The sequence below is a fragment of the Camelus ferus genome, chromosome 26 (genome assembly GCF_009834535.1).
Source record: "Camelus ferus isolate YT-003-E chromosome 26, BCGSAC_Cfer_1.0, whole genome shotgun sequence".
NCBI classification, from domain to species: Eukaryota; Metazoa; Chordata; class Mammalia; order Artiodactyla; family Camelidae; genus Camelus; species Camelus ferus.
Genome location: NC_045721.1, coordinates 3,899,640 through 3,926,446, shown reverse-complemented (window position 1 = coordinate 3,926,446; position 26,807 = coordinate 3,899,640). Strand labels below are relative to the sequence as shown.

At 38.4% G+C, this 26,807-nt stretch overlaps 1 protein-coding gene across 1 annotated transcript in view; it reads left to right on the top strand.

Annotated features, from left to right (window-relative positions):
* The window catches only part of ADAM32 (ADAM metallopeptidase domain 32), an 81,012-nt gene that overhangs the window by 47,554 nt on the left and 6,651 nt on the right, over positions 1–26,807 (top strand). The window contains exons 16-22 of the mRNA XM_032468655.1: positions 7,478–7,583; positions 8,149–8,326; positions 10,493–10,576; positions 15,529–15,628; positions 16,778–16,937; positions 18,985–19,017; positions 25,859–25,897. Coding sequence (XP_032324546.1) covers positions 7,478–7,583; positions 8,149–8,326; positions 10,493–10,576; positions 15,529–15,628; positions 16,778–16,937; positions 18,985–19,017; positions 25,859–25,897 — 700 coding nt within the window. The remainder of the gene's footprint in view (positions 1–7,477; positions 7,584–8,148; positions 8,327–10,492; positions 10,577–15,528; positions 15,629–16,777; positions 16,938–18,984; positions 19,018–25,858; positions 25,898–26,807) is intronic.

The window sequence follows — 26,807 nt, the reverse complement described above, 5'->3', positions numbered from 1 at the left end:
AAAGCACAAAATATTTTTGTACTGTTTTATTAAGTGAGAGCTATTACCCAATGACCCAAGATCGTTTTACATCATATATAATATGGTAGTCTATGAGAATGATAAAAAGCCATGTCCAAACCTTATGAGGAGAAATGGACATCATCCAGAGCTCTGGAACTTGGAATTCATTGCCATAGTTGGATGTGACTTAGATTTGGAGTAGAGGTGAATGTGTTAGTTGTTGTGTATGAGTCTGTCCAGTTTAGAATTTGTACGTATGAAAAGGTGACTGTGTGTTTTCATATGTGTCCAGGCACCAGTGGTCTGTGGGTATTTTTTTCACTTTTATTTAAAAATATCCTAACTGTTAAACAGAGCTGATCTTTCAGTGAGTAAAAGATGCATTATTAAACTATTTTATAGTGCATTATTAATAGATAATACAGTAGTTATTTTTATTAGATATAATTATTATTAAGTAGATCATTAAATATGTTATTAAACTTGTGGATAATTACTAAAATTACCCAATAATTTATTTACCATAACTCTGATAAGCACTACATGGGAGACTTCTGTGGTAAATGTGACTATTATCGTAAGAAAATCCACCCAATGTGTGTGTAGTGGGCCAATGACATTTGATATGAGGGAGAAATAATTATTCTGCTGAAGGGCATGGGAAAGAGTCATCACAGATAACAGGGACAGCATGTGAAAAGATTCCAGAGTGAGAACCAGTATGGAGGGAGCTGAAGGGAAGCCAGACAGAGTGGTAATGAAGAGGGCAGCTGCCATTCTATACATTATTACAGTATTCCGGGAAATGGGTGATTGTAGTTTGGATTTGACAAAAATTGATTTGAGAGCTGTTTAGAAAAAAACTGATAAGTATAGAAGATTAGTGAAATAAAGGGGTTGAGGGAGTGGGAAGTGTCAAGAATTACTCCCAATTTATGACTTTTTAAATAAGGACATGATTATACCATTCCTCTACTGGGAAAAAATTGGGGTGTGGAAAGGAGAGAGTAAAGATCCAGTTTTATACATGCTTAGGTTGAGGTGCTTGTAGTAGGTCAACTTAATTGTGTCTTTTACAACACCATGTACTATAATCCTCGTTTCATGGGTTTGATAATTTTCCTGACATCCCATAGCTAGTAAAAGGCAGCCAGATTTTCTTGACATCAGAGTTTACATTCTTAATAGTTTAACTATTCAATACATTTTCTCTTAATTGAGAAAAAGACTGTGCAAGATAAATTGTCCTGCTGGCGTTGGTAGATAAGTTTCTGTTAGTTACATAGTAACCCAGTGCATTCATTTGGCAGGATGTCCCAAAGGATGGCATCTTTTTTCCCATCCCAAAATATTCCATTCTGGAGCTCAGGGCTTGGTCACTAATCATTTTAGCTAAGCAAGTTCTCTGTTAGAGATTCAGTCAAGAGAGATAGCAACATGATAATGTATCAATCAGGATTCTAAACTAGATAAGATGGAGCAATTTGGAGGTAAATCAGGATAAAAAATGAAGGAAGCAGGTAGAGTATAAAGTAAGAATAGATTAAGTACCAGATTGGGATGGATATTCTGATACTGGGTATCAGTCATGGCATTCTTTGCCTAACTTGATTTGTCAGTACAAGACTTAACAGCGTTTGTATATATAAATATACATTTGTATATATATATATATATGCACCTGTATTAGGTGTGTATGTGTATGTATATATATGTGTGTGTATGTATGTATGTGTGTATATATATATATATATATATATATATATATATATATATATATATCTTGGTAGATGATCAATAATTAGTGCTTCCCTTTTAATCTGTTTTCATTTTTCAGAATTTGTTGTTCTTCTGTCTGCTGTATACTCATTACTAAATTCCATCAATAATCAGTGCCTATTTTTGCTCAGTGCTTCTAAGCTAACTTCTGAATCTTGTGTCCATTGCTGTATCTCCAGCACATAGAATAATCCCCGGCACAAAATGGTTGTTCAATAATTGAATAAACGAATAGTGAAAGAATCTTTTACAACTGTAGTTTGCTTTTGCAAGTAGCTCACATATCTGGTTCCATAGTGAGGACTTGAATATTAGTTAGCAAACTTTTTTTCACATTAAGACTACCTGAAGAAAAGGGGATTAAATAATAGGGATTTATTTTGCATGTGTAATAAAAAAGACAAGAGATTATTTTAGAGTCGGATTGTTGAATTCTATCCTTGTCAAGTTTCTGGACTGACTTCCCCATCATTCTCTTGACTTTCTTCTTAGTGATGGTCAGGTAGTTTCTTTGTTCAAAGGTAGGGAAAAGGGGCTTATGTAGTTCTACTTATCTCTTTTACAAGAAAGAACAGTCTTTTACAGAAGTCCTTAGCATAATTTCTCTCAGGACCACTGGCCATGATTGGGCCACATGCCCATGATCTGGCTGCAAAGGAGGTTTAGAAAGGTAATATCTGTTATTTTTCAGTCTTTATGTTGGGAATTGGTTTCTTCTAGCAAGAATTGGAGTGTGAGAATATTTTAGATCGGCACATGAGTTATGAAAAATATTTATTGTAAAAGAAAAAAATCCCTAAATACTGCAGGTACAATGGTAAAGGGAATCTGATTCTCAAACTCTGTGTCAAGGAGTCATGAGGGAATTGTGGAGACTCTGGCAACCTGGATAAAGTACATCATGTCTAAGGAAGGCAGATGAATCTCATTTCTCCCCAAATTATGAAACCTGAGCTGCCCATCATGAACACAATGCTATATGATATACCAAGATGTGCAAAGCACCAAAGAGGAAGATCTAAGTAAGTTATTTGAGCAGGTGGCCAAAAGTCCCATGCCACGCACTCCTGCTGCATTGCTAACCCTTTCTCCGTGCGTCCCTGTGGCTTTACGGGAGTTTCCTAGAACCGGTTGCTGGAGGAAGAAAACAACTGAGGCCTGGTACAGATGACTCTACCTAGTTTTTGACACCACTTGGAAGTGGATGCCCTCTGCATTATTATAGCGTTTCTCAGAGGTGTTTTTGAAAAACAATGATCAAGGAAAATTCTCTTATTGTGTAGAACTCTGAGCAGTGTATCTGGTTTTCTACTTTGTCTGAAAAAGGAGGAATCCAGAGGTAGTCATTGTTAATATTTGACAGTGGCTAATCATGTGCAATTAATTAGGGCTTGAAAAAATAAGATTAAAAAGTTGATGACAGGGAGTTCTGGAGAAGATGTATGTGGTTGTGCCTCTCAGAATGAGCATGGAATATGAAGGTATTTGTGTTGCCCGCAAAGCTCAACAAAGGGCATTCCACATAGAGGAGCCTCTGAATAGTTAGATAAACAAGATGATCTGTCCTGAGATGTCAGCATCTCTCTCCAGGTACCCTAGTACGTTCATAGTGAGCCCATGTACAAAGAGTTGATGGCTTCAGGGATGGAGACAATGAATGGGTTCAAAAATAGATTTTCCCCACTCAGGTGATCTGACTGCCTCTGTTGCTAAGTTAACAACCATGGGCTAAGTCAACAGCAATGGGCCAGAATTCAGATTCTGACTTAGCACGGTGCTGCGACTGGCCAGCCACTGTGCCAGCTTGATGACATTAGATCTTTTCAACATGTAAGGGCAGTAATTTCCCCTGACTGGAATAGAGACATAATTTACATATGGATTTACCTTTCTGATTATCATACTTCTGCTAGCAGCATTAACCATGGACTTAAAAAACTGGGATATAATTACATAAAGTGAACTTCATAGATCTTTAAAGTATATTTCAATGAATTTGAAAGATGCAAGTATAATCCTCACTCCAGTTAAAAGGTGGAAAATTTTCATCAGCTCAGTAAATTCCTTTGTATCTCTTTTCTTGTCAGTTCCTTTAAAGCAACAACTGTTATCTTTCCTATTATCATACGTTAATTTTACCTGTTCTTGAACTTCATATAAATGAAGTATTTCATGGTATAAGTATACTGCAAATGATTTTTACATTCTCCTGTTTATGGACATTTGGATTGTTTCTAGTTTTTTTTTTCTATCGTGAATAAAGGTGTTATAAACCTTCATATATAAGTCTTTTTGTGAATAAATGTTTTTGTTTCTCCTAAGTAAAGATTTAGGAGTGGAACTGCTGTCTTAGGGTAGCTGTATGTTTAATTTGATGAGAAACCTGCTCACAGTTTTCTAAAGTTGTATTACTTTCTGTCTCTACCAGCAACATGAGAATTTCAGTTGCTCCATATCCTTGCTCACATTTGATGTTGTCAGTCTTTTTAATTTTAGTTGCTGTATTGGTTGTAAAATAGTAGTTCATTGTAGCTTTTATGTGCATTTCTATTGCGTATAATTGTCATTAAGAATGCTGAGCATATTATTTGGTGCTCATTTGACACATGTATGATACATTGTATATATATATCTTCCTTTTGCAGTGCTTGCCCATTTTTAATTAGGCTTTGGCCTTTTCATTATTGATTTATATGTGTACTTTATATATTCTGTATTCAAATACATTTTAAATTATAAGTATTGTATTTTTTCCCGGTATGAGGTTTCCCCCTATACGTTTTTAATGGTGATTTTTGATGAGGAGAAATTTTTCATTTTGAGGAAGTTTAGTTTATCAAATTTTTTCTATAGTCAGTCTAAGAAATATTTGCCTACTCTGACCGAGGTCATCCACATATTTTCCTGTTTTTTTCTAAGAGGTTTTGATTTAACTTTTAAATCAAATTAATTTTTGTGTATGGTGTGAGATAAGGATTGAGATTTATTTTCCCCTCGTAAGCTTGTCCACATATTCCATCATTATTTCTTGGAAAGATGATTATTTTTCATTCATTTGATTTGATAGATCTGCTAAAAATCAATTGATGATGTAATAAAGTTCCATGTCTAGATTTATTCTACATTGACCTATCTGTCTATCCTTATGCTATTGGTTACTGTAGTTTTTAGTAAGCCTTTATATATTAGGTGGTATAAATCATTCCACTGTATTCTTTTTCAATATTGCTTTGGATTTTCTGAGTCCTTTTCATCTCCACATGGATTTTAATATAAGTTTGCCAATTTCTAAAAAAAAAAAAAAATGCCTGCTAGAATTTTGTGTCAGATTTATAAATGAATTCTGGATGATTGACATCTTAACAATGTTGTGTTTTGCAACCCATTGATATGATAGATAGCTGAGAAAAAGCCCCAAACACTAATGAGAGAGGGTATTCAAGGGAGAAATGAATAATAGGGCTCATTGGTGCCTTTAGAAGCAATAGATGGGCTTGTACAAGTTGGGCTGGATGAAGAGCATTCCTAACCTGGTATTCTCAGATTCACAACCAAACTGATTAAACATTGTGAATACTCACGACATGACCTGTCCTCACAGTATGTATACAATCACCTTGATGGGCCAGTGTTTAAAAATGGTGGAAAGAGTCAGAATTAGAAGGTAAAAAATTAAAAGGGCTAGTAAATTGGAGAAACCCTCTTTTAAAATTTTTATTGAAGTATAGTTGATACAGTGTTTCAGGTGTACAGCAAAGTGATTCAGTTTTACATGTACACACACACACACATATATGTATTCTTTTTCAGATTCTCTTTTCCATTATAGTTTATTACAAGATATTGAATATAGTTCCCTTTACTATATAATAGGTCCTTGTTATTTATCTATTTTATATATGGTATTGTGTATCTACCAACCTCAAATTCCAAATTTATCCCCCCCTCCTTGGTAATCATAAGTTTGTTTCTATTTCTATTTGGAAATAAGTTCCTTTGTATCATTTTTTTTTTAGATTTCACATATAAGTGATATGATATTTGTCTTTTTCTATCTGACTTATGTCACTTAGTATGATAATCTCTAGTTCCATCCATGTTGCTGAAAATGGCATTATTTCATTCTTTTTTATGGCTAAGTAATGTTCGTGTGTGTGTGTGTGTGTGTGTGTGTGTGTTTATGTGTACACACCTCACAGCTTCTTTATCCATTCGTCTGTATTTAGGTTGCTCCCATGTCTTCGCTATTGTAAATAGTGTTGCTATGAACACTGGGGAGCATGTCTTTTTGAGTTAGAGTTTTCTCCCAAAAATGTCCAGGAGTGGGATTGCAGGATCATATGGTAGCTCTATTTTTAGTTTTTTAAGGAACTTTCATACTGTTCTTTATAGTGTCTGCACTAATTTTACATTCCCACCAACAGTGTACGAGGTGGAGAAACCCTCTTGATATTAAAAGAAAATGGAGAAGGATTAGATGAGAATTAACAATGACTAAATAAACATCATCTTAATTAATTCTCATAACAATCTATTGAAGTAGCTATTATTCCCTACTTTTATATTTTGTAGACAGGTAGTCAGACTCAGCAAGGTTTGTTTGGGGGAAGGTAACGGCTAGGTAGAATTCTAAGATGGCCCCCATACTCTTCTGGTATACATTTCTTGGATAATCCCCTCTCTTTGAGTTGGGGGAGAACCAGTGAATATATGATGAAATATTTCCTATGATTAGATTATATCATAAATATGAAGGGATTTTAAAGAGGTAGTTAAGGTCCATAATCAGTCGACTTTGAATTAATCAAAAGGGAGATCATTCTCAGTGGGGCCTCCCCTAATCCTGTGAGCCCTTAAAAGATGGGAGATGTCAGAAGATTCTCTTGCTGGCTTGGAAGAAATAAGCTGCCATGTTGTGAGAGGGCCATGTGACCAGGACCTGAGGGGGAGCTCCTAGGGGCCAAGAGCAACCCCTGGCAGATAGTTAGGACTAAAATGGAGCAATGGCTGCAAGAAAATGAATTCTTCCAACAACCAATGAGACAGGAAGAGGACTCCAGCCTCAAATGAGACTGTGACCCCAGCCAGGAACTTTATTTCCGCCTAGTGAGACCCCAAACAGAGAACCTGCTTGTGCTTTGTTGGACTTCTGACTTAACAGGAACTGTGACATGGGTGTTGTTTAAAGTTGCCAAGATTTTGGTAATGTTTTACACAGCGATAAAAAACTAATATACCAAAGAAGGAAAAACAGGTAACTATATGGGTTGGCAATTTTGGTCCCTTCATTTTAGATTTCCTGAAGATATGAAGTTTCTTCATGAGATTTTGTTATAGACCTGCCTTTTTATAAATTCCTACTCAGAATCTAAGAGAACAAGTATAGTTTTCTTGTGTTACCTGTCTATTGCTGTCTTTCACAGAGGCTGCTCTCAAGGCTTCCACCTCTATAACTTTCCCCTACCCTCATAATATCTTTTGTGGTGGAAATTACTGAAAGTGAAGTAAAAGGAAAAATAACCATGGTTATTACTTTTCACTTTAACTCTTTCTCTTTTCTTACAACTTCACCAGGAAACTTCTGAATAGATAATAATAATAGAGAAAAAGGCAAAACAAACATAAAATATGAGGAGATGGAGAAAGATGGAAAAGAAAGGAAGTATTAATCCAAATATATTTCTAACTTTGACAGGTTCAAAAAATGCTCCATTTGCCTGCTATGAAGAAATACACTCTCAAAATGATAGGTTTGGGAACTGTGGTAAACAAGGAAAGAGTTACAAATTCTGTCCATGGAGGTATGCTATGAAAATATTAAAAATACTTCTCCTGTGTTCCGTAAGATCCTATTTTTGGTTTTTCTCTATGTATGTCATTCATTCCAATTGTTTCAAGTATTGCATGTGTATGGGAGTGAACCTGAAATCAAAATCTCTAACCTTGACATCTTTCTTGTGCTCCAGGCTTATTACATTTCAATCTAATTTTTAAACGTTTATATATGGATGATCATTAGACCCTTAGGTCTGATCCAAGATTGAAACTAATAATAGCCATTGCATCTTTCCTCTCTGAACATACTCATGTTTTAAAAAATAGAAATACCATCCCTATTCACTTGATTGCTTGCCCAAGCTGAAGACTACCCAGTATCTGTTAAATGAACTTCAGTTTCCCCTGCATCTGAAGAGCTAGTTATTTGATATTTTGGTTATAATTTTATTTTAACAAATATTTATTAAGAACCTACTATGTGCTGGACACTGGGCTAGATACTTGTTAGCCAAGCATACATGGCCCTTGTATTTATGAAATTTATAGTGCCTAATGTATAATAATCATATAATTTTATTATGTTTGCAGGAATCTTATATGTGGAAGATTAATTTGTACCTACCCTTCTCAAACTCCTTTCCTTCAAGAAGATGCTTCTGTGATTTATGCTTTTGTACGAGATGTTGTATGTATAACTCTGCACCACAGATCAAAAAATGAAGATCCAATGGAGATAAAAAGTGGCTCTATTTGTGATGATGGGAGGGTAAATGACTTAAAATCCATTTTTTACAAAATCTAGTTTAAAAATGTGTATATGGAAAAGCAAAATGAAAGAAAAAATCTAGTTTTATTTATTTCTTTAATAAATATTTTCATTAAATATTAAATTACAGTTCATTTCCGGTTGTATGTAACCTTAAATATTTGGACAAGGAGAAAATGAATAAGCTTCATTTGGTCTCCAGATAATAAGAGGGAAATGGAAATGTTTGATCTGCTTTAGAATTTCCATTTTCTGAGCAAAGAAACTCCAAGTGTTTTGGGGCTGGAGTGGGGAGGAGAGAGATCTTAGGAATACTTGTAGTTAAATATTCCATAACATGGAAAGGCACATTTTTTCTAGAAGAAGAAACAAGAAATCCCACTTAGTAATATATGTCTCTTTGTGGCCCAATAGATAAAAGTACAACTTAGATCAGGTTGCTTAGAATCAATCTTCACCTCTTATTTTTTGATATTTTGCAAGTTACCTAACCAGCCTGAGATACCACAACTGACTGTAAAGTAAGGATAATAATAACATTTACTTTGTGGAGTTGTGGCAAAGATTAAATGAGATAATAGTATAAAGTGCTTAGCACGATGCTCAGCACATAGTAAGAGCTAAATATAGGTTGGCTATTATTATTGCTATTATAATTTATTACCTATGAAACCAACCCAAATCTAGAGAAAACATGGAATAAAGTTACTTAAAAGCTCATTTAATTCCTACTCAGAGTTTTGCTTATGTGGAACTATAATATAATATAAAGTGTAGGCTTTGAAGACAGATGCCCATAGATTTGAATTTTGACTCTTCCACTTACTTGATAGATGATTTTGAACAAATTATTAAATATGTGAAATGACTGTGTATGTTAATAGCCACTTTTGGTGATCTTACAGTTTAAATGATGTTTACTATAGGTAAAGTGCATGTATATATATATGTGTATACACACACACACACACACACACACACTCTCTCTCTCTCTCCTTAATATTAGCTTCCTCTTCATGCCTAGAAGTCATAAATGCCTCTTTGAAGGAGGTACATGCCAAGGAGCTCAGTAGATACATTTATGCCATGGAGCCAAAACAATTAAAAAGTGAGACATGGAGTAAGTAAGCACCTGGAAGGTCAGAGCTGACTGAAATTGAGTGCTTCCCTTCTCCCAGAGCAGTTAGGTGCTGATGAAACACCAGCAAGGTTGGCTCTGGTTAACTAGTTTCTCCTCAGGGCAAGCTTTGTTAAGAAGGACAGAGTGCTTGGGCTATTTCAGAATGGTTCCTTTCCCCCTCCTCCTGCCAGAAAACAAGAAGAATTTTCTCTAATAGTTACCATGAGAACCTGGCAGAGCTTCTGGATGTACATCTCCCAAAACTGTAGGGGTCCCCCATGGCTGGGTCGCCTGGGGTTTTAACTCTCAGAGTTGTCCACAACGAACCTCCAGCAATCCATCAGTTACAGTTCAGGCTTTCCCTGGCACTGGTACCCAAGGTGGCTTTGCTTGTGAATCTTTGCTCTAGTTAAGCGGCGACTCCCCATGTCTGCTTGTCTATCTCCCTAATTTGGGGGCAGTGGTTGGCCTTTGTCTCCACTTCTCTTGTGGATCCTAGAAGAGCTGTTGATTTTTCAGTCTGTTCAATTTTTCACTTGTTGTTAGGATGGAGTGGCAACTTGCAAACTCCTTATATGGGGAACCAAATACTGGAAGCCTGAATCATTTTTTAAAAATTTATTTTAAAAAATACTTTTTTAAGAGCAGTTTTAGGTTCACATCAAAAGTTGCAGAAAGTACAGGGAGTTCCCACATACCTCTACATAAGTACAGACTCCTACACTCTCCACCATTGTCACCCAAAGTCCATGGTTTACATTAGACTTATCTGAAAAATCCCAAAATAGTTGTAGCTTAAAGTACACGTTTCTAAATAACCCTTGTGTCAAAGGAGAAATCCCAAGAGAAACTGAAAAATATTTTGAACTAAGTGAAAATGAAAATACAACATATAAAAATTTGTGGGATGCAACAAAAACAGTAGTTAGTGGAAATGTGTTGCATTGAATGGCCATGGCCTTAACTATAAAACCACTGATTGTATTTGTTAAGATAACTGGGCTCCTCTGACTTGGAAACATTTTTTTGTATGTATTTTTCTTTAGATTTGTGTAAATCGTGAATGTGTAGAATCAAGGATACTTGCAACTCAATCACATACTTGTTCACAAAAGTGCAATGGACACGGAGTAAGTAAGCACCGGATTCCTGTTTCCTCAAATCACATCTCTCCTGGACACTTCTCAGCATCAATCATTAATGTATTCAACATTTATTGGGTTCCCACTGTGTGCTAGGACCTGATGTATCTAGCTTCAATGTGGGGCTGAATCGGGTTACTAAATTTGTAGTCATGTGTTTTAGAGAACATTGTATAGAATTAAATTGCTGATGACCTTAACAGATTTCTTACTACAGCTGGGCACTTCTCAGAGGTGTTAAATATTCCAATAAATACATTAACCTGTTCTTCAAGGGAAGATAATTACGCTAAAATTTATGTGTCTGTGGATACATAGGGTAAAGGAAAACTATCGGTTTTATCCCTCATTTTATACTAGAATTTTTTTGTTGAAGTATAGTTGATTTACAATGTTGTGTTGGTTTCAGGTGTATAGCAAAGTGATTTAGATACACATACATATATATGTCTATTCTAGACTTTATTTTTTTAGAGCAGTTTGAGGTTCATGGCAAAACTGAGCAGAAAGTATAGATTGCCTACATACCCTCCGACCCCAGTACACACAGCCTATCCCACATCAACATCCCCCACCAGAGTGGTACATTTGTTACAATTGATGAACCTACATTGACACATCATTATACCTCAAAGTCCATAGTTTATATTAGGATTCACTCTTGGTGCTGTCCGTTCTATGGGCTTGGACAAATGTATAATGACAGATAGCCATCATTAATAATATCATACAGAGTAGTTTCACTGCCCTAAAAACCTCTGTGTTCTGACAATTGGTCCCTCTGTCTCTCCTACCCCTGACAACCCCTCATTTTTTTTTAAACTGTTTTCATAGTTTTGCCTTTTTCAGAATATCATGTAGTTGGAATCATACAGTATATAGCCTTTTCAGATTGGTTTTCCCTTAGTAATATGCACTTAAAGTTCCCCCATGTCTTCTCATCAACGAATTTCATAAAGCTGCAGGATACAAAGTTAATATACAGAAATCTGTTAATTCTTTCCATTTAAAATTGCATCAAAAGAATAAAATGCCTAGGATAAACTTACCTTAAGGACTTAAAAGAGTTTTACTCAGAAAACTATGAGACACTGATGAAAGAAATTGAAGACAGCACAAACAGATGGGAAGATATTCTGTGTTCATGCATTGGAAGAATTAATATTGTTAAAATAACCATACTCCCCAAGGCAATCTACAGACTCAGTGCAATACCAATCAAAGTTCCAGTGGCATTTTCCCACAGAACTAGAACACATAATTTAAAAATTTGTATGGAAACACAGAAGACCCTGAATAGCCAAAACAATCTTGAGAAAGAACAGAGCTGGAGGTAAAACACTCCCTGACTTCAGACTATATTACAAAGCTACCATAATGAAAACCATATGGGCAGGGCTGTGAATTAGCTCACCTTCCCACGCAGAGTTGGAGAGCTGGCTCCATGCAACCTCCCAGGTGTTCTGGTTAGACCTTTTGTTTGGGCAGGACGAGGAGCTACACCCAACAATGGGAGCAACTATGAATTAGCTCCGCTGTCTGGGCAAAGCAGGGGAATTGTCTCCAAACTTTGGAAGTCTCTTTGTGGTCTTGACAAGCTAACCTGCACCCCATATCCTCTGGCTGAATGATACCAATGGCTTCGCTCTATAGTCAATCTGCTCTGCCTGCCAGACTCACTGCTGGACCGTTGCTGGGCTGTGCGGTTTATAGGTATTCTAACAAGGATTTCTGGTCATGTGGAGCTGGTAACTATACTTAGCACTGGGCAGGGTTATGACTCAGCTCCCCTGCCTGGTGAGGGTACAGACCAACTCAAGAAGTGGCAAGGCTCTTCTTTTGAGATTCAAAATTAGGCAGACCTGCACCCCATCAAGTTCCCTTACCAGACTGTGCCACTATTTTGGCTCGACAGATGAGCAAAGCTGCCAGTTGGAACTACTGCTTGGGTGCTGTGGGTGGGACCTTGGTCTACTTAGATCCAAGCACTGCTATTTCAAGCCCCTCCTGCCTTCTCTGCCACGATCAGAATCCCAGTGGACAAGCCCCACAGATTTGCCCATGAGCACCATGAGCCAAGACTGGAGTGGGGTCTTTTGTATTGAGATAATTGTTTACTTAGCTTCATGTTCTTGTGGATCCAGTTCCTTCCCCAGGTTTGGGAAGTTCTCTGCTATTATTTATTTAAGTAAACTCAGTTCGTTCTTCTGTGGGATACTCAATACCCAGATGTTGCCGTTTCTAAAAGAACTGGATAGCTCTCATAGAATTCCCTCATTTTTATCTTATTTCTCTTTCCTCGTCTACTTGTATCGTTTCTTGATTTCCATCTTCATGCTAGCTCTCTCTCCCATATGATCTGCTCTATTTCCAGTGCTTTCTAAGGCATTTTTTGTCTACTTTATTGAGTTCTTCAGCTCCAGAATTTGTTTGTTTCTTTTTTAGAGTTTCAGTATCTTTGGTAAAGTATTCCTTCTGTTAATTAATTTTGTTCCTAAGCTAATTGAACTGCCTTTATGAGATTTCTTGTAACTTGTTGAGTTTCTGCACAACACCTATTTTGAATTCTCTATCAGACTGCAATATTTTGTGACTCTAAGTTCAGTTTCTGGAGCATTCATTTTCTTTTTGTGATACAGTGTTACTGTGGTTCTTCATAGTGCTGGTTGAGTTGTTCCTCTGCCCGCACATTTTAAGTGGGGAACACCTTTCTGCTTGATTCTAATGATTCAACCGGTTAGAAATTAGAGGTCTTGCTTTTGTTTTCCAGTAGGTGGCGCCAGAGCACAAGTTTTTTTGGGTTTTCTTGCGCTGTTTCTGGTTATATTTTAAAGCCTGCACTTTCCACCCTCTGCCACCTCTGGCAGAGTTGTTGCCTGTGCCTGTTATCACTTCTTGTGCCTCCGGGGTTGTTGGTGCCATACATCTGTCAGCTCACTGTTCTTGCCGCCTGGAGCACTGGGATGGTGGGTTCTTCCCTTCTGTCCAGGACTCCTGAGTGTCAGGCTCCACCACCACTGTGGGAGGGGAAGAGTCACACAGGAGCCAGGGTCCTGCTGGCGTCTCTTACATATCTGGTGCTTTAAGGTTCTTCTTAAAAGCAGCTCCACTCTGTGGGTTGGGGGGCAAGGGGCTGGGGTCACGAGCATTCAGCAGCTGGAGGAACAGTGTCCCAGGTCCCAGTGCTGCTACTACTCAGTTAACTGTGGCCGCGGGTGCTGCTGCAGCCGAGAGGCCAGGATCACGTGCGCTACCTCCCCTGCTGCTACTGGCTTCTCTGTGGGTGCAGCTCGGCCGCCGTGGCTGGAGGGCCAGGACTGCACGCACAGCTTCTGCTTTCCCTGGTTTCTGCTTCCTCTCTGTGCTCCAGCTCACCCCCCTTTAGCTGTATACATGTGTACAGTTCTCTAGTGTCCTGCTGCACTGGGCAGAGACACCTTTGTTGCACTGGGGATGTTTTACTGGTTGTAGATTGAAGGGGAAAAGCAAGGGTAGCTTTCACTTCACCGTGTTGCTGACGTCATCCCTTGCTATAGCCTTGTGGGTCTCATGGCCCTAAGTCCTGTTGGCTTTCAAAGCTGGATTGGGGTGGGGGTGGAGGGCTTGTTTCTCAATTGCATGTCTGAAGAGTTGGGTGCTAAAGTAAAAGCTATGAAGTGAGGCTCACAATATTTGCATCAAGAAAATTTAGCATCTTCAGATATTCACCTGAAAATTTCAAAAACATATACTTAAATTCTAATGAAAATGAGACCCTTCCAGTGGTGTGTTGGTGCCAGCTAGTTCAAACTCCCAGGGCGGACTGCCTACGTCTCTTCCCATCTCTAGGTTCAGTGCTGTCATGTGGCAGCTTAAGTATTTGCACTTACAAATGAGGATTTATCCTCCCCCAGGCTAGTTGCCCTTTGACCAAGATCAGGTTTTGTTTCATTTGTTTGCTTTTGTTTGATTTTTAAGCAAAAGCTTTTTGCATTCCAAAAGGGCATCAAATACTTAAATACAGCATAACATTAAGACTGATGGTTTCTGTAATTAATTAATAATAGGAAACAGTTTTATGGTACTTACTTTGTGTAAATTTCTAATCTGAGCATTTTATATAGATTTACTTATTAAATCCTCACAACAGCCTATGAGATCAGGACTATTATTCCCACTTCGCAGATGAATACACTGAGGCATAGATTTTTAACATGCCAAGAGTCACATGGCTAGTAAGTGATGGAGCCAGGGTTTTTAACCAAAGCAATCCAGTTTCAGAGTCTCTGCTTTTGACCACTATGCTATGCTACTTCTCAAAATAATATAAAACATCTCTCAATTTCTAAGATCTCAATTTAAGGACATGAATCTAATTTCTTTCTTCCAGGGCTTAAATGTACGGGGGAAAAGCCCTATGTTTGGGGTATCCACTGCCCCAGCTTCTCTAATACCACCATGTTGTGTGTGTGTGTGTGTGTGTGTGCACGCGCGCGTGTGTGTACCGTGTGTACTCTGAAATACCTCACAGGAGTGATGTTGCCCTTCTCAGGAGACACATGTCAGTTTGTTCTCATGTTGTGATGTCACTTTTGGATTACTTAGTTAAGGTGATGTCTTCCAAGTTTTTACACTGTAATTTACCATTTGTAATAATAAGTAATCTGTGAGGAGATACTTGTGAGGTTATGTAAGTATCTGGGTCCTTGTAAAGTTTCACGTGCTAGTTTCAGGAACCACTGATAATTATTTTTAGCATGTGTGTGTGTGTGCGTGCGTGTGCACTTTAGGCTAAGAAACCAAGCATTTCCCCTGTAGGATTATCCCTTTAAATAAATAAAACAAACAAAATTACACTAGATGAAAATACAAAAGTAAACTTGATGACCCATCTGATAATTTTACTTTCTATGAGAAAATATTTTAAAATGATCATTTAACATTTAAAACAATGTCCTTAGGTGTGCACTTCAACCTTGGAGTGCCATTGTTCTAGTGGCTTCAGACCTCCAGATTGCCAAAGGAGTGCCCGGGACTCTTCTAATTCACCTGGGGAACAGGGTAATTACCTATCTCTTTTCATACCCAGTTAATAAAATTCTCAAATTGCTTATCTTCACAAAAAGAGTTACATTTTTGCCACTTAGAAAGAAATCAATATTTGTAATTAAAAGATAAAAAACTTCCTCAAGAAATGGAAACCAAATATGCCTTCTTAATCTTGCTGTTTTTTTCTAATACTAACTTTCAAATATGATTGAAGCTGAGTGTATCTTTTAAAATTTTTCTTTACTTATGTCTGACTTTCTCCTTTAAACCACCTTTCAGCCTTTTCCCCCTTTATGATTGATCCTGGGATCTCAGCTCTATACAAGCAACACTTACCCTGTGTCCAGCACAGTTACTGTATGTCTGTTATAGAAGAAATAAAGGAAATCAAAGATGAAAGATTCAGAGTAAATTACTCTCATTTACAGTTTAAATGAGAAAAATCTATTAACTGCTGCTAAAGAGATGACAGAAGGAATGCTAAAGCAACACTGTTTGTTCACCGTGACTGTAGTTTCTGTTATTCATTCATTGATGTAGCCAATATTTACTGAACTCCTTGAACTCCTAGTATACACCAAGTGCTCGTCATGCGGCATGAGGCCTGTACAGTAAGCAAAGCAAAGTCCTGCTCCTCATGGAGCTTAAAGAATACCCAGTGCTAACTGGTTGCAGAATTAGAGTTAGGAATCAGGCCTCCCCATCTTACACTGGTGGCGTTTTAGTAGCAGTGCAATGGCTCAGTGTATAAAAACAGATCCCTAATGTCAAAGAGCCAACAATCTAATGAAAGCAAGATACGCTGAGATATAGTGGGATTCTGTGATAATGCACCTTGTAACGAGGCAAGTTTGCTAGCTAACCTTACAGTTACACACTCCTGCACTACACATTACTGAAGTCTTGGGGCCCCACTTAAGGTGAGATTTTGCTGCAGCTGCTGTGTAATGTAGAACACGTGGGGACTTTCTGTAACTTAGTTTCTATTCTTTCACATGAGAGGTTATAGAGACAAGTATTATGATTATATTATTATTGTTCTCTGTTCCTTGAATAACAAGTGAAAATTAAGAACATTGTAATTAGTTTGCTGCAACTTGAAAGTAAAAGTAGACAGCTTAATTTTTTTACTCTGGCTTTTTAATGTATTTTCATTTTTAGGTTTAATTATGGAAAAAACCTTTGTGAAGGCTCGGAAGAAACAGTGGCTTCTGGGTATCTACCTGGCTTTACCTGTTCTCACCGTAGCAACCATAACAGCTATTTCATGGAAGCGTTTGAAGAAGCGGCTCACCAAGCAACAGGAATCCCAAAGTAGCGAGTAAGTGGAATTTATGTTCTGAAGTTAAACTTTAATACCATTTAAGTCTAGTCATGTGTAAGGCAATATTTTGAGCAGCAACAATTATTCAATTTTACCAGGAATTTTAAATGCTGTATCAACATCTCTGAGATAGTTTTGAATATCCTTATTTTAATTAAAGATGCAAAAATTTGGGAATGTGGTTTTAATAACTTGCTAACATCATTGCGTTGGTAATTGAGAGAGGAAGAACTAAAATGTATCCATATCTATTGCTTTCAAATACCCAGTGGTTCTCAAAGTGTGACCTGTGTCACCTATAGGAGAAGTACTTATTTAGAATGCAGATTTCTGAGCCTTACCACAAACGAAATACTTCAGTTTGCATTGCTGCTTCATTCAGTGGTCAGTACCGGCGGAACACGCGAGGGGGACCCTGTGCAGATCTCAGAAGCTCTCTCTGTGCAACGTGTCCCTCTCTACAGTTTTGCCCTGAGAATTGTAACTGCCTCCCTAGACTCTGTTACCTCAACTCAGGGAGACTCCTGGCCTTTGCCTGGGATCCTCTCGCTGTACAGAATGGAAACTCTCACCAGGCAGTAAGAAGGGTCAATCAGGGATCTCACCTCTAGTCCCTTCTCTCAGAGATCACTGTCCTGCCTAGTACTCAGCATCTGAAAATCAGTGTTTCATAGCTTTTGTCCAGATTTTCAGTTGTTTCAAGCAGGAGGGTAAGTCCAGTCTGTCATTCCATCCTGGCCAGAGTTGGAAGTATGTCTTTGTGGTTTGTAACTGCGCTTTCGTCGTTGTCTGCGTCTCACACTCTGCTTGACTCCCTCAGGTCGCTCTTGCATTTCACCGTTCTTCCTTCTCTGTCCTGTTCTGGACTTAAGGGTTCTAATTCCTACAAAGATCTTGATGGAAATTCTAAATAGTCTCAAAGTTTTTGAAATCGTTTGTATTTCTTGGTGTGTGAATTTGTTGTTCTTCTGTGGCTGTTGACATGGACTATTAGGGGTTTGTAATCACAGACTCTTTCTCTTCAGTGTCTGGCTTCCCCATGAGAATTCTGCATGCTCTGTGTTGAAAACACATACCTATGGGTTGTTTTATCTTTGCTACCTTTAAAACAAAAACATATGAAGCAATTGCTATGCCTCGTGTTCAGGAATTTGTAGGGGTGTGAACTGGGGTCCTGGAAATAGACTTTTTGGAGGCTTGGGAACCCTACATCTGAGTGATGCAGTTTCCTCCCATCTCTTCCTGCTGCGTATCCCTTCCCCTGCTGCATCCCAGAGGCCACTGCTCAACATTTTTATTATCCCTGTTTAATGGGGTATATGGCCATTCATGGCTCCAGTTTTAATTAAGGAGCTCATTTAGTTTCCCCACATGGAAAGGTCTCATAACTTAACTCCTAAGGAAGGGCTGTTAAATCTCTAGTCCCAAAGCCTGGTCACCAGTTTAGATACCCCTGAAACCGTTTACTTTTAGCCCCTGTTTAGCCTTTGAATTCTGTTTCTTCATTTTTTAAACAGCACCAGGAAAAGTCTTCTCTTGTTAACCTCAGTTATGTATTAAATGTTTGTGTTATTTTTTTCAGCACTCCTCTATGAGGAATGCAAAGGGGGACTGTCCCACCAGCTCATTCTGCCAGATTGTCTAGAAGTCAGTATGGGTTTTAATTCACAAAATGTAGCATTTATTTATCAATGAATAGAAGGATAAAAGTTGGGGTATGAAGCTCAGAATCAGGCATTCAGGGTCAAACCTATGTTCTGTGTTCAGAGGAGACAAGGATAAAGCAAACCTGTGCCTTCTTGACAGTTTCCTCACTGCAAGTTTGAAATGCACTCTTTGTGGATGAGGTGTAGTGGTGGAGGTGAATAAGAATGTTACTTATTTGCATCGTTATTCCATGAACTTAGACACTGTTTTTTGTTTTGATAACTAGTCTTGTGAAAGAGAAAATACTGCTTATAAAATAGCCTATCTTATTCATGCAGTTGGCAAGCTCTCTTAGTACTAACTTTGGACATGATTTTCCATTTTTTTAAATATCTAGATCAGAAAGCAGCACTCACAGAACTGACAGCAGGTAGGTAAACTGGAAGACATCTTAAGGTATGTGTTAAAAATTAAGAACGAATTAACAATTCACAATTAATTTCTAGATACTGTTTGAACAGCTGCAGTTGGTAAAGTAATCCACTGAAAACCAGGCTACTAATTTAGTTTCTAGTAATTTAGTCTCTTATTTATAAATTTAATAAATGTTTACTGGAAATCCACTCTGAGGAACCAAGGAATAAAATGACTGTTTTTATTAGTAACAGATAACATATGTATAATTAATAAGGAAAAGGATGTATAGTGCCTGGAAGTGACCCAACCTGGGGAATATTCATGTACTGCTCGGGTAAACAACCAAGCAAACGCCAACATTTGAGAGGTTGTACGTGACAGAACTCAGAACTCAGACCTCATGTATAAATCCAGGATAATTATGGGTTGGTGAGAACTGATGACATTGACAGCTGTGCTGTTCTTTTATCATTAAAAGTAGCATATTGTCCCTGTTAATAGTTTTTAACCATAAACTCAGTCCTTACTGTTTTATAGCTGCTATACCAACTTTCTGTTTGTTAAATTTACCTTATGTAACTTTTCCATCCCTTACTTTCAATCTTTTATTTAAGCTGGTCTCTTAAAAACAGCCTGCCAATGGAATTTAAAAATATGTAATCTCAAGAATTTCTCAGTAGTTGAATTTAATATGTTTATATACTCATGTTTGCTGATATATTTAGACTAAATTCTACCACTTTGTTTTGTGTGTTTTTCTATTTATCCTGCTTTATCAATATTTTCTTTTTCTACTTTCTTGTATTCCATTATGTTGATTGTGATTGTTTTTTCTTTCCTTCTACCAATTCGGTCATTATATGTTCTAATTCTATTCTTTTAGTGATATTCTGTAATTATTAAATTATTATGTTATGATGTATTTAATTATTAAAATTAAATGTAGTTAAAGTTACAACTTTAGATATAACAAATATTTATAATCTTTTAACAATTTAGGGATATTAGCCCATTAAACCCTATACTCTTTTCTACACTCTTGCATATTATTATCATTTGGTTTTTAGTTACTCATGAATTTTAACCTGCTACAAGTAAGTCATCATTATCATTACTATGCTTAATCAAAACCTACTAGGATTTCACTACCTATTTGTCACTTTATTTACTCACTATTCTTTTTAGTGTTCAGTCTCCCTTTAGGTGAAGTACATCTCTTAGAATTTCCACCATGAGTCTGTGTGTAGTGAGCTGTTTATCTTATTCACTTAAAATCGTCTTTATTTTCACTCTCAAGTGTGAATTTATGTAGTGTGGACTTCGAGGCTGAGAGTTATTTTGCCTCAGCTGTTTGAAGAAAGTCAGTGTAGTGCAGCATTCTGTACTGATAATGATAAGTCTTCTGTTTGTGTTTTGATTCATTTATTCCTTTATGGTTAATATGAGTTTTACCTATAGCAGTCTTTGTATTTCTATTGCTGCGTAACAAGTTACCACCCATGTAGTAACTTAAGCAACATCCATTTATTATGTGGATGTTCCGTAAGACAGAAGTACAGGTGGATTTAGCTGGCTTGTCGCAAGGCTGACCTGAAGGCCTGAAAGCCAGGCAGGGTTCTTGGCTCATTCAGGACATAAGAAAAATCCAACTGCTTCCAGCTGTAGGTCTGAGGTATCTATTTCCTTGATGCCTGTCTGCTTGGGTCCCCACCCCCCCTTTCCTAGAGGCCACCTGCATTGCTTCTCACGTACCTCCTTCACCTTTAAAGAAACAAGGGCACACAAGTCTTCCTAAGGCTTTGACTCTCTCTCACTTTCTCTTCTCTACCAGCAGGAGAAAACTCTACTTTTAAAGGGCTGACCTGACTGGGTCAGGCCCACCAAAGTAATCTCTGTATTATAAGATTTGGAGCTTTAATTACATGTGCACAATGTCTTCAGAGTAGTACTTTTGAAGAGTGTTTGAATAACCAAGGAATGGGAGCCATCGTTAGAATTCTGCCTACCACAGCCTCTAAGGTTTATTCTTTGTCCTCACAGTGTGGTTATTTTGTTATAGTGTATTCTGGTAGAGATATTTGTAAAATCATGAACTGGGCCCAATATTTCCTTTCAGTGTGAAGACTCATGCCTTTCTTCAGTTTTGAAAAGTCCTAGCCTTTTTCGCTGCAAGTATTGACTCTCCTTCATTTTAAGTTTTCTGTGTCTAAATTGCTCCATGTTTCTTAACTGGACTGTTATGTATTATATTTCCGCTTACCTAGTGTTCTCAGTGATTTCTCTAAATAATTTAAAATCAGCAACTCTTTTTTTTTTCAGTTCTCTCATGTCTTTTTTTCCTTCTTTTAATTGAGGTGCAGTTGATTTATAGTATTATATAAGTTTCAAGTGTACAACATATTGGTTTTTAATTTTTTATAAAGCTTATACTCTATTTATAGATATTATAAAATATTGGCAATATTCCTTGTACTGTACAATATATCTATGTAGCTCATTTATTTTATACATAGTAGTTTGTATGTCTTACCCCTCCCCCGCTCTTGTCCCTCCTGCCTTCCATCTCTATACTGATAATCACTAATTTGTTCTTTGTATCTGTGAGTCTATTTCTTTTTTGTTATATTCACTAGTTTTTTTTTTTTAGATTTCACATGATACCATATAGTATTTGTCTTTCTCTGTCTGACTTATTTCATTAAGCATAATGTTTTTCAAGGACATCTATGTTTTTGCAAATGGCAAGATTTCTTTCTTTTTAATGGCTGAGTAGTATTCCATTGTCTATAAATATATTGCATCTTCTTTATCCATTCATCTGTTGATGGACACAAGGTTGCTTCAGTATCTTGGCTTGGCTAATGTTACTGTGAACACTGGGGTGCGTATATCTTTTCAAATTAGTGTTTTTGTTTTCTTTGGATAAATACCCAGGAGTGGAATTGCTGGATCATATGGTAGTTCTATTTTTAGTTTTTTAAAGGAATCTCATACTGTTTTCTACAGTGATTGCTCCTGTTTACATTCCCACCTGCAGTGTACGAGGGTTCTCTTTGCTTCACATCCTCATTAACATTTGTTATTTGTGGTCTTTTTGATGATAGCCATTCTGACAGTTGTGAGGTGATAGCTTGTCATGGTTCTGATTTGCATTTCTCTGATGATTAGTGATGTTTAGCATCTTTTGTATCTGTTGACCACCTGTATCTCTTCTTTAGAAAAATGTCCATTCAAGTCTTCTGCCCATTTTTTAATCAGTTGTTTGGGTTTTTTTGATTTTGAGTTGTGTAAGCTGTATAGTTTGGGTATTAATCCCTTAGCAGTCATATCATTTGCAGATATTTTCTCCAGGAGATTGGCTTTTCATTTGGTTGATAGTGTCCTTTGCTGTGCGAAAGCTTTTAAGTTTAATTAGATCCCATTTATTTATTTTTGCTTTTGTTTCCTTTGCCTTAGGAGATAGCTCCAAAACAATGTTGCTACAATTTATGTCAAAGACTGTTTTGCCTGCATTCTCTTCTGGGAGTCTTATGGTTTCTGGCTTTAATTCATTTTGAGCTTATTTTTGTGTATGATGTAAAAAATGTGCTATCTCATTCTTTTAGATACAGCTGTGTGGTTTCCCCAGCACCACTTATTGATGAGACTGTCTTTTCTCCTATATATTCTTGCCTCCTTTTTGTACATTAATTGACCATAAGTGCATGAGTTTATTTCTGAGCTCTTTATTCTGTTCCATTCATCTGTGGTTCTGTTTTTGTGGAAGTACTAAACTATTTTGATTACTATAGCTTTGTAATATAGTCTGAAGCTAGAAAGTGCGATACCTCCAGCTCTGTCCTTCTTTCTCAAGATTGTATTAGCCATCAGTGGTCTTTTGTATTTCCATACAAATTTTAGAGTTATTTGTCCTAGTTCTGTGAAAAATGGCATTGGTATTTTGATAGGGATTTCACTGAGTCTGTAGATCACCTTGGGTAATATGGTCATTTTAACAATATTAATTATACCAATCTAAGAACATGGTATATCTTTCCATCTATTGTATCATCTTTAATTTCTTTTATCAGTGTCATAATTTTCTGAGTGCAAGTTTTTTACCTCTGCGTTCCAGGGGTGCTCCCTATGTGGGCTGTGTGGGTCCTCTGTGTTGTGGCAATCTGGCTACTGTAAGTGGCCTTGTAGGCTTGGTTGGCCCCTGTTCCAGGTGGTTGCCGGACCGTGCCTCATGTGGAAGCTACAGGCTGCTGGTTGGCAGGCCAGGTCACAAGACAGCTGGCTGTGAAACCCCAGGGAGGGGGCATGTCCGAGGCTAGTGCTGGCTTTCTGGTGGGTGAAGTTGGGTTCCAGAAGATCGCAGGAATGTTGCTTACCCACCAGTGGGTGAAGCCAGTTCCTGAGGCTAGTGCTGGCCCACTGGAAGGCAGATCTGGGTCCTGGGGGTCTGGCTGCAGTGCCCCAGGGTCTCAGAGCTGGTGTTAGGCCAGTCGTGGGTGGGGCTGGTTCCTGACACAGCTGGCTGCAGGGCCCAGGCTGTCTCAAAGCTTGTGTTGGCCTTCTGGTGGGCGGGGACAGGGCTCAGCCAGTCCCAGGGCTGGTGCTGGCCTGCTGGACGGGGCTGGATCCACAGGCTGTGGGGCTGCAGCTGTCCCGGGCCTGCTGCCCACCTGCTGCTGGGTGAGGGTAGTCCTGAGTCTAGGGCAGGCTCACTGGTGGGCAGGGCCAGGGGCTCCAGGGCTGGGACCTGCCTACTTATGGGTGGAGCTGGATCCCAGGGGCTCTGGCTGCAGAGCCCTGGGGCTCCTGAGTCTGGTGCCTGTGCACTGGTGTGTGGGGCTGGGCCCTGGGCCCTCTGGTGTGCAGGGCTGTGGCCCAGGGTGGCCATGGGCTCAGGGGGGGTCTTAAGCTGGTAGGTGAAGCTATGTCCCTGTTCAATTATTTGCTTGTCCCGCTACTGGTGCCTATTGGATGTGGGGCTGGGGTGGGACTGGTCCTGGGGCTAACTGGCTAGACAGAGGATTCCAGAATGGTACTTGCCAGCACCAGTGTCCATGTGGTAGACTGACCTCCCCCAAATGGCTGCTGTCAGTGTCTGTCCCCAGGATGAGTGCCAGTTGCCTCCTCCCTCTCTGGGGGGCTTTCCAAGATCAGCAGGTAGGTCTGACCCAGGCTTCTTTCAGATTACTGCTTCTGCCCTGGGTCCTGGAGTGTGTGAGAGTCTGTGTGCCTTTCAAGAGTGGCGTCTCTATTTCCCACAGCCCTCTGGTTCTCCTGAAAGTATGCCCCACTGGCCTTCAGCTAAATGTTCTAGGGACTCATCTTCCCAGTGCAGGACCCCAGGCTGGGGGTCCTGATGTGGGGCTCAGGTACCTCACTCCTTGGGGAGAATCTCTGCAGTTGTAATTATGCTCCCATTTGGGGGTCGCCCACCCGGGGGTGTGGGTTGACTATATTGTGACTCTGCCCCTCCTGCCCATCTTGTTGTGGTTCCTTCTTTATATCTTTAGTTGTAGAAGATCTTTTCTAGTAGGTTTCAGTTTTTTTCATCGATAGCTGTTCTGCAAATAGTTGTGATTTTGGTATGTCTGTGAGAGAAGAGGAGGTGAGTGTAACATCTTCTTATTCTGCCATCTTGGCCGATCTCATTCTGTCGTTTCTTGTTTAATGAACTCTGTTCTTTTGCTGATCTCTATGGAAATCCTAAACATTCTTTTTTCAAAGTTTTCCTGTTATTTATGTTAGTGTATGAATTGTTTAATTTACTCTGGCTGTGGACATTACCTCTACTGGCTTTTTAAATTTGATTGTAAGGTCATCTGAAGTAGCAGTGATTATGTCATGAGAATGCTGCATATCCTTCTTGTAGAATCCTCCTCGTCAAGATTATGTTATGTTTTACCCTCCTAAGTCATAAATGTTTACAGTGCTTGTTACACGTGGAAATCTAGAGTTCATAGGAAGTGAGAGGAAGTGTCCTGAACCTGTGTGGTGAAGGCTTAAGTTTCCAGTTTTGGTAGTGATGTCTTCCCCATCCATATCCCTAAACCCTTCTAAGCACCTGGGTTTCTGTGTCTCTAGGTGATCCTTTTCCATCTGTACTTCTGAAGCAATTTCCCAGAAGCATCTCTGAGACTCATGATAACAATTTTTTTATCCCACTTAGTGGGTGGAATGATCTTTCATGGCAGCCAGGGTTAGAGGAGGGGGTCAGCTCCAGTGCTCCAGGTGGTCTCCATCCTTATAAGCAGATGTGTTTAACTGATTCCCCTCCCCCTGGAGTCATTCACCTTTAGTTCCTCTAGTGCTTTCAACTTCCTCTTTTTTTTTTTTTTTTTCAAATTACCATTAGAAATGTTCCTTTCTTCTCTTAAATTTTCATTAGTATTTTGTGTTTTTTCTTTTTTTTCCCCACCATTTCTCTACTATAGAATAGGAGGTGGAAATTACCCTGTCAGCCCAGTCTGCTTGCTTGTTTAGAAATCAGTGAGGCTTTTAAATCACGTCCTGCAGTAATTTATCAGTGGGTAAAACGTTAGGTTAGAACCTTAAAGGTCAGAATGAAGCATTCAGAATCAATCATAGAGTCTGTGCTAGGAGAAGAAAAATCTGTGTTCTTGCTCCTCTTTCTATTTGGGAATTTGAGGTATATTTTCTTTAGGGATGTGGTATATGTGTACATAAGGATGTTACTTGTTCACATACCATAATTTAGTGATCTTTCGGAAGGACTCATTAGTGGTGACGACTGGTATAAGAGAGTTAATGCAGGTTCCAGAATAGTCTGGTGCTCACTTGTCATGTACACACAGTTTTTAAAGCATTAATTTGGAAGCATTATTTTCACTTTCATTTAGATCCAGATCAGAAAGTAGCAGCGGAACAGACACTGTCAGGTAAGTACATTAGGACGTATTTCTGAAAATGAGGACGTGTTAAAAATAAGATGAACAAATTGATAATTAACAATTGGTAAGAATTAACTGAGAAGCAATTCATAAGGTGCTACACACAAAACTAATCCTATTAATATTTGCCAGTCTAGTAACTGGTGAGTATTTGTCTAAATAAATCAATGCCCTCTTCTCTTCACTTTGTTAAGATATGTTGAGAATTTATTCTTGGGAAGCAAAAGAATAAATGATTGTAAAATGTTTATGGTGCTGACTCATAAATGGGGAGGTTTACTTCTTTATTTTGAGACTCTACAGGCAGAAACCCAATATGTATGCTCACGGACAACTGAATGAATGCTTTCCCTGGTCACTTAGGGACAATTTGCTGAAGAAAAAGACGGTAAAGGAATAATAATTCTGTGTATTCCACAGCCGCTCAGGATTACAAAGTAGCTTTAAGTAGGTCTTCCTCTGTTTCCTGAAAGATGGGTATCTCTGCATAATAATACAATATTTGTTTGGTTTCCCCAGTCCAATAGTTTTTGATGGTGTTATTCCACTGAGTTTCCTCCGAAGTACCCTGCTTTTCCAAAACTCCCAAATCTATGGAATAAGCTGTCTAGGCTGCACAATAGGGTTGCATCATTTCTTTCCTTCCAGAAGAGGTCTTCCTTTTAATTACAGTATCTGCTTTTCTTACCCTTTCTCTCTCTTATTATTATGATCTTCTCCTCTTAGTGACACTTTGGAGTTATGTTACTCTCACCAGACTAAAAAAAACTGATTTTCAATATTATGTCCTCTCAGTGTCAGGGAGTTACTGTATGGTCCTCAAGCACAGTTTACCTTTTCCTCACCTTGGACATACATCTCATAATACTGTGTCACTGTAGAGGGTAAAGGCCATGTT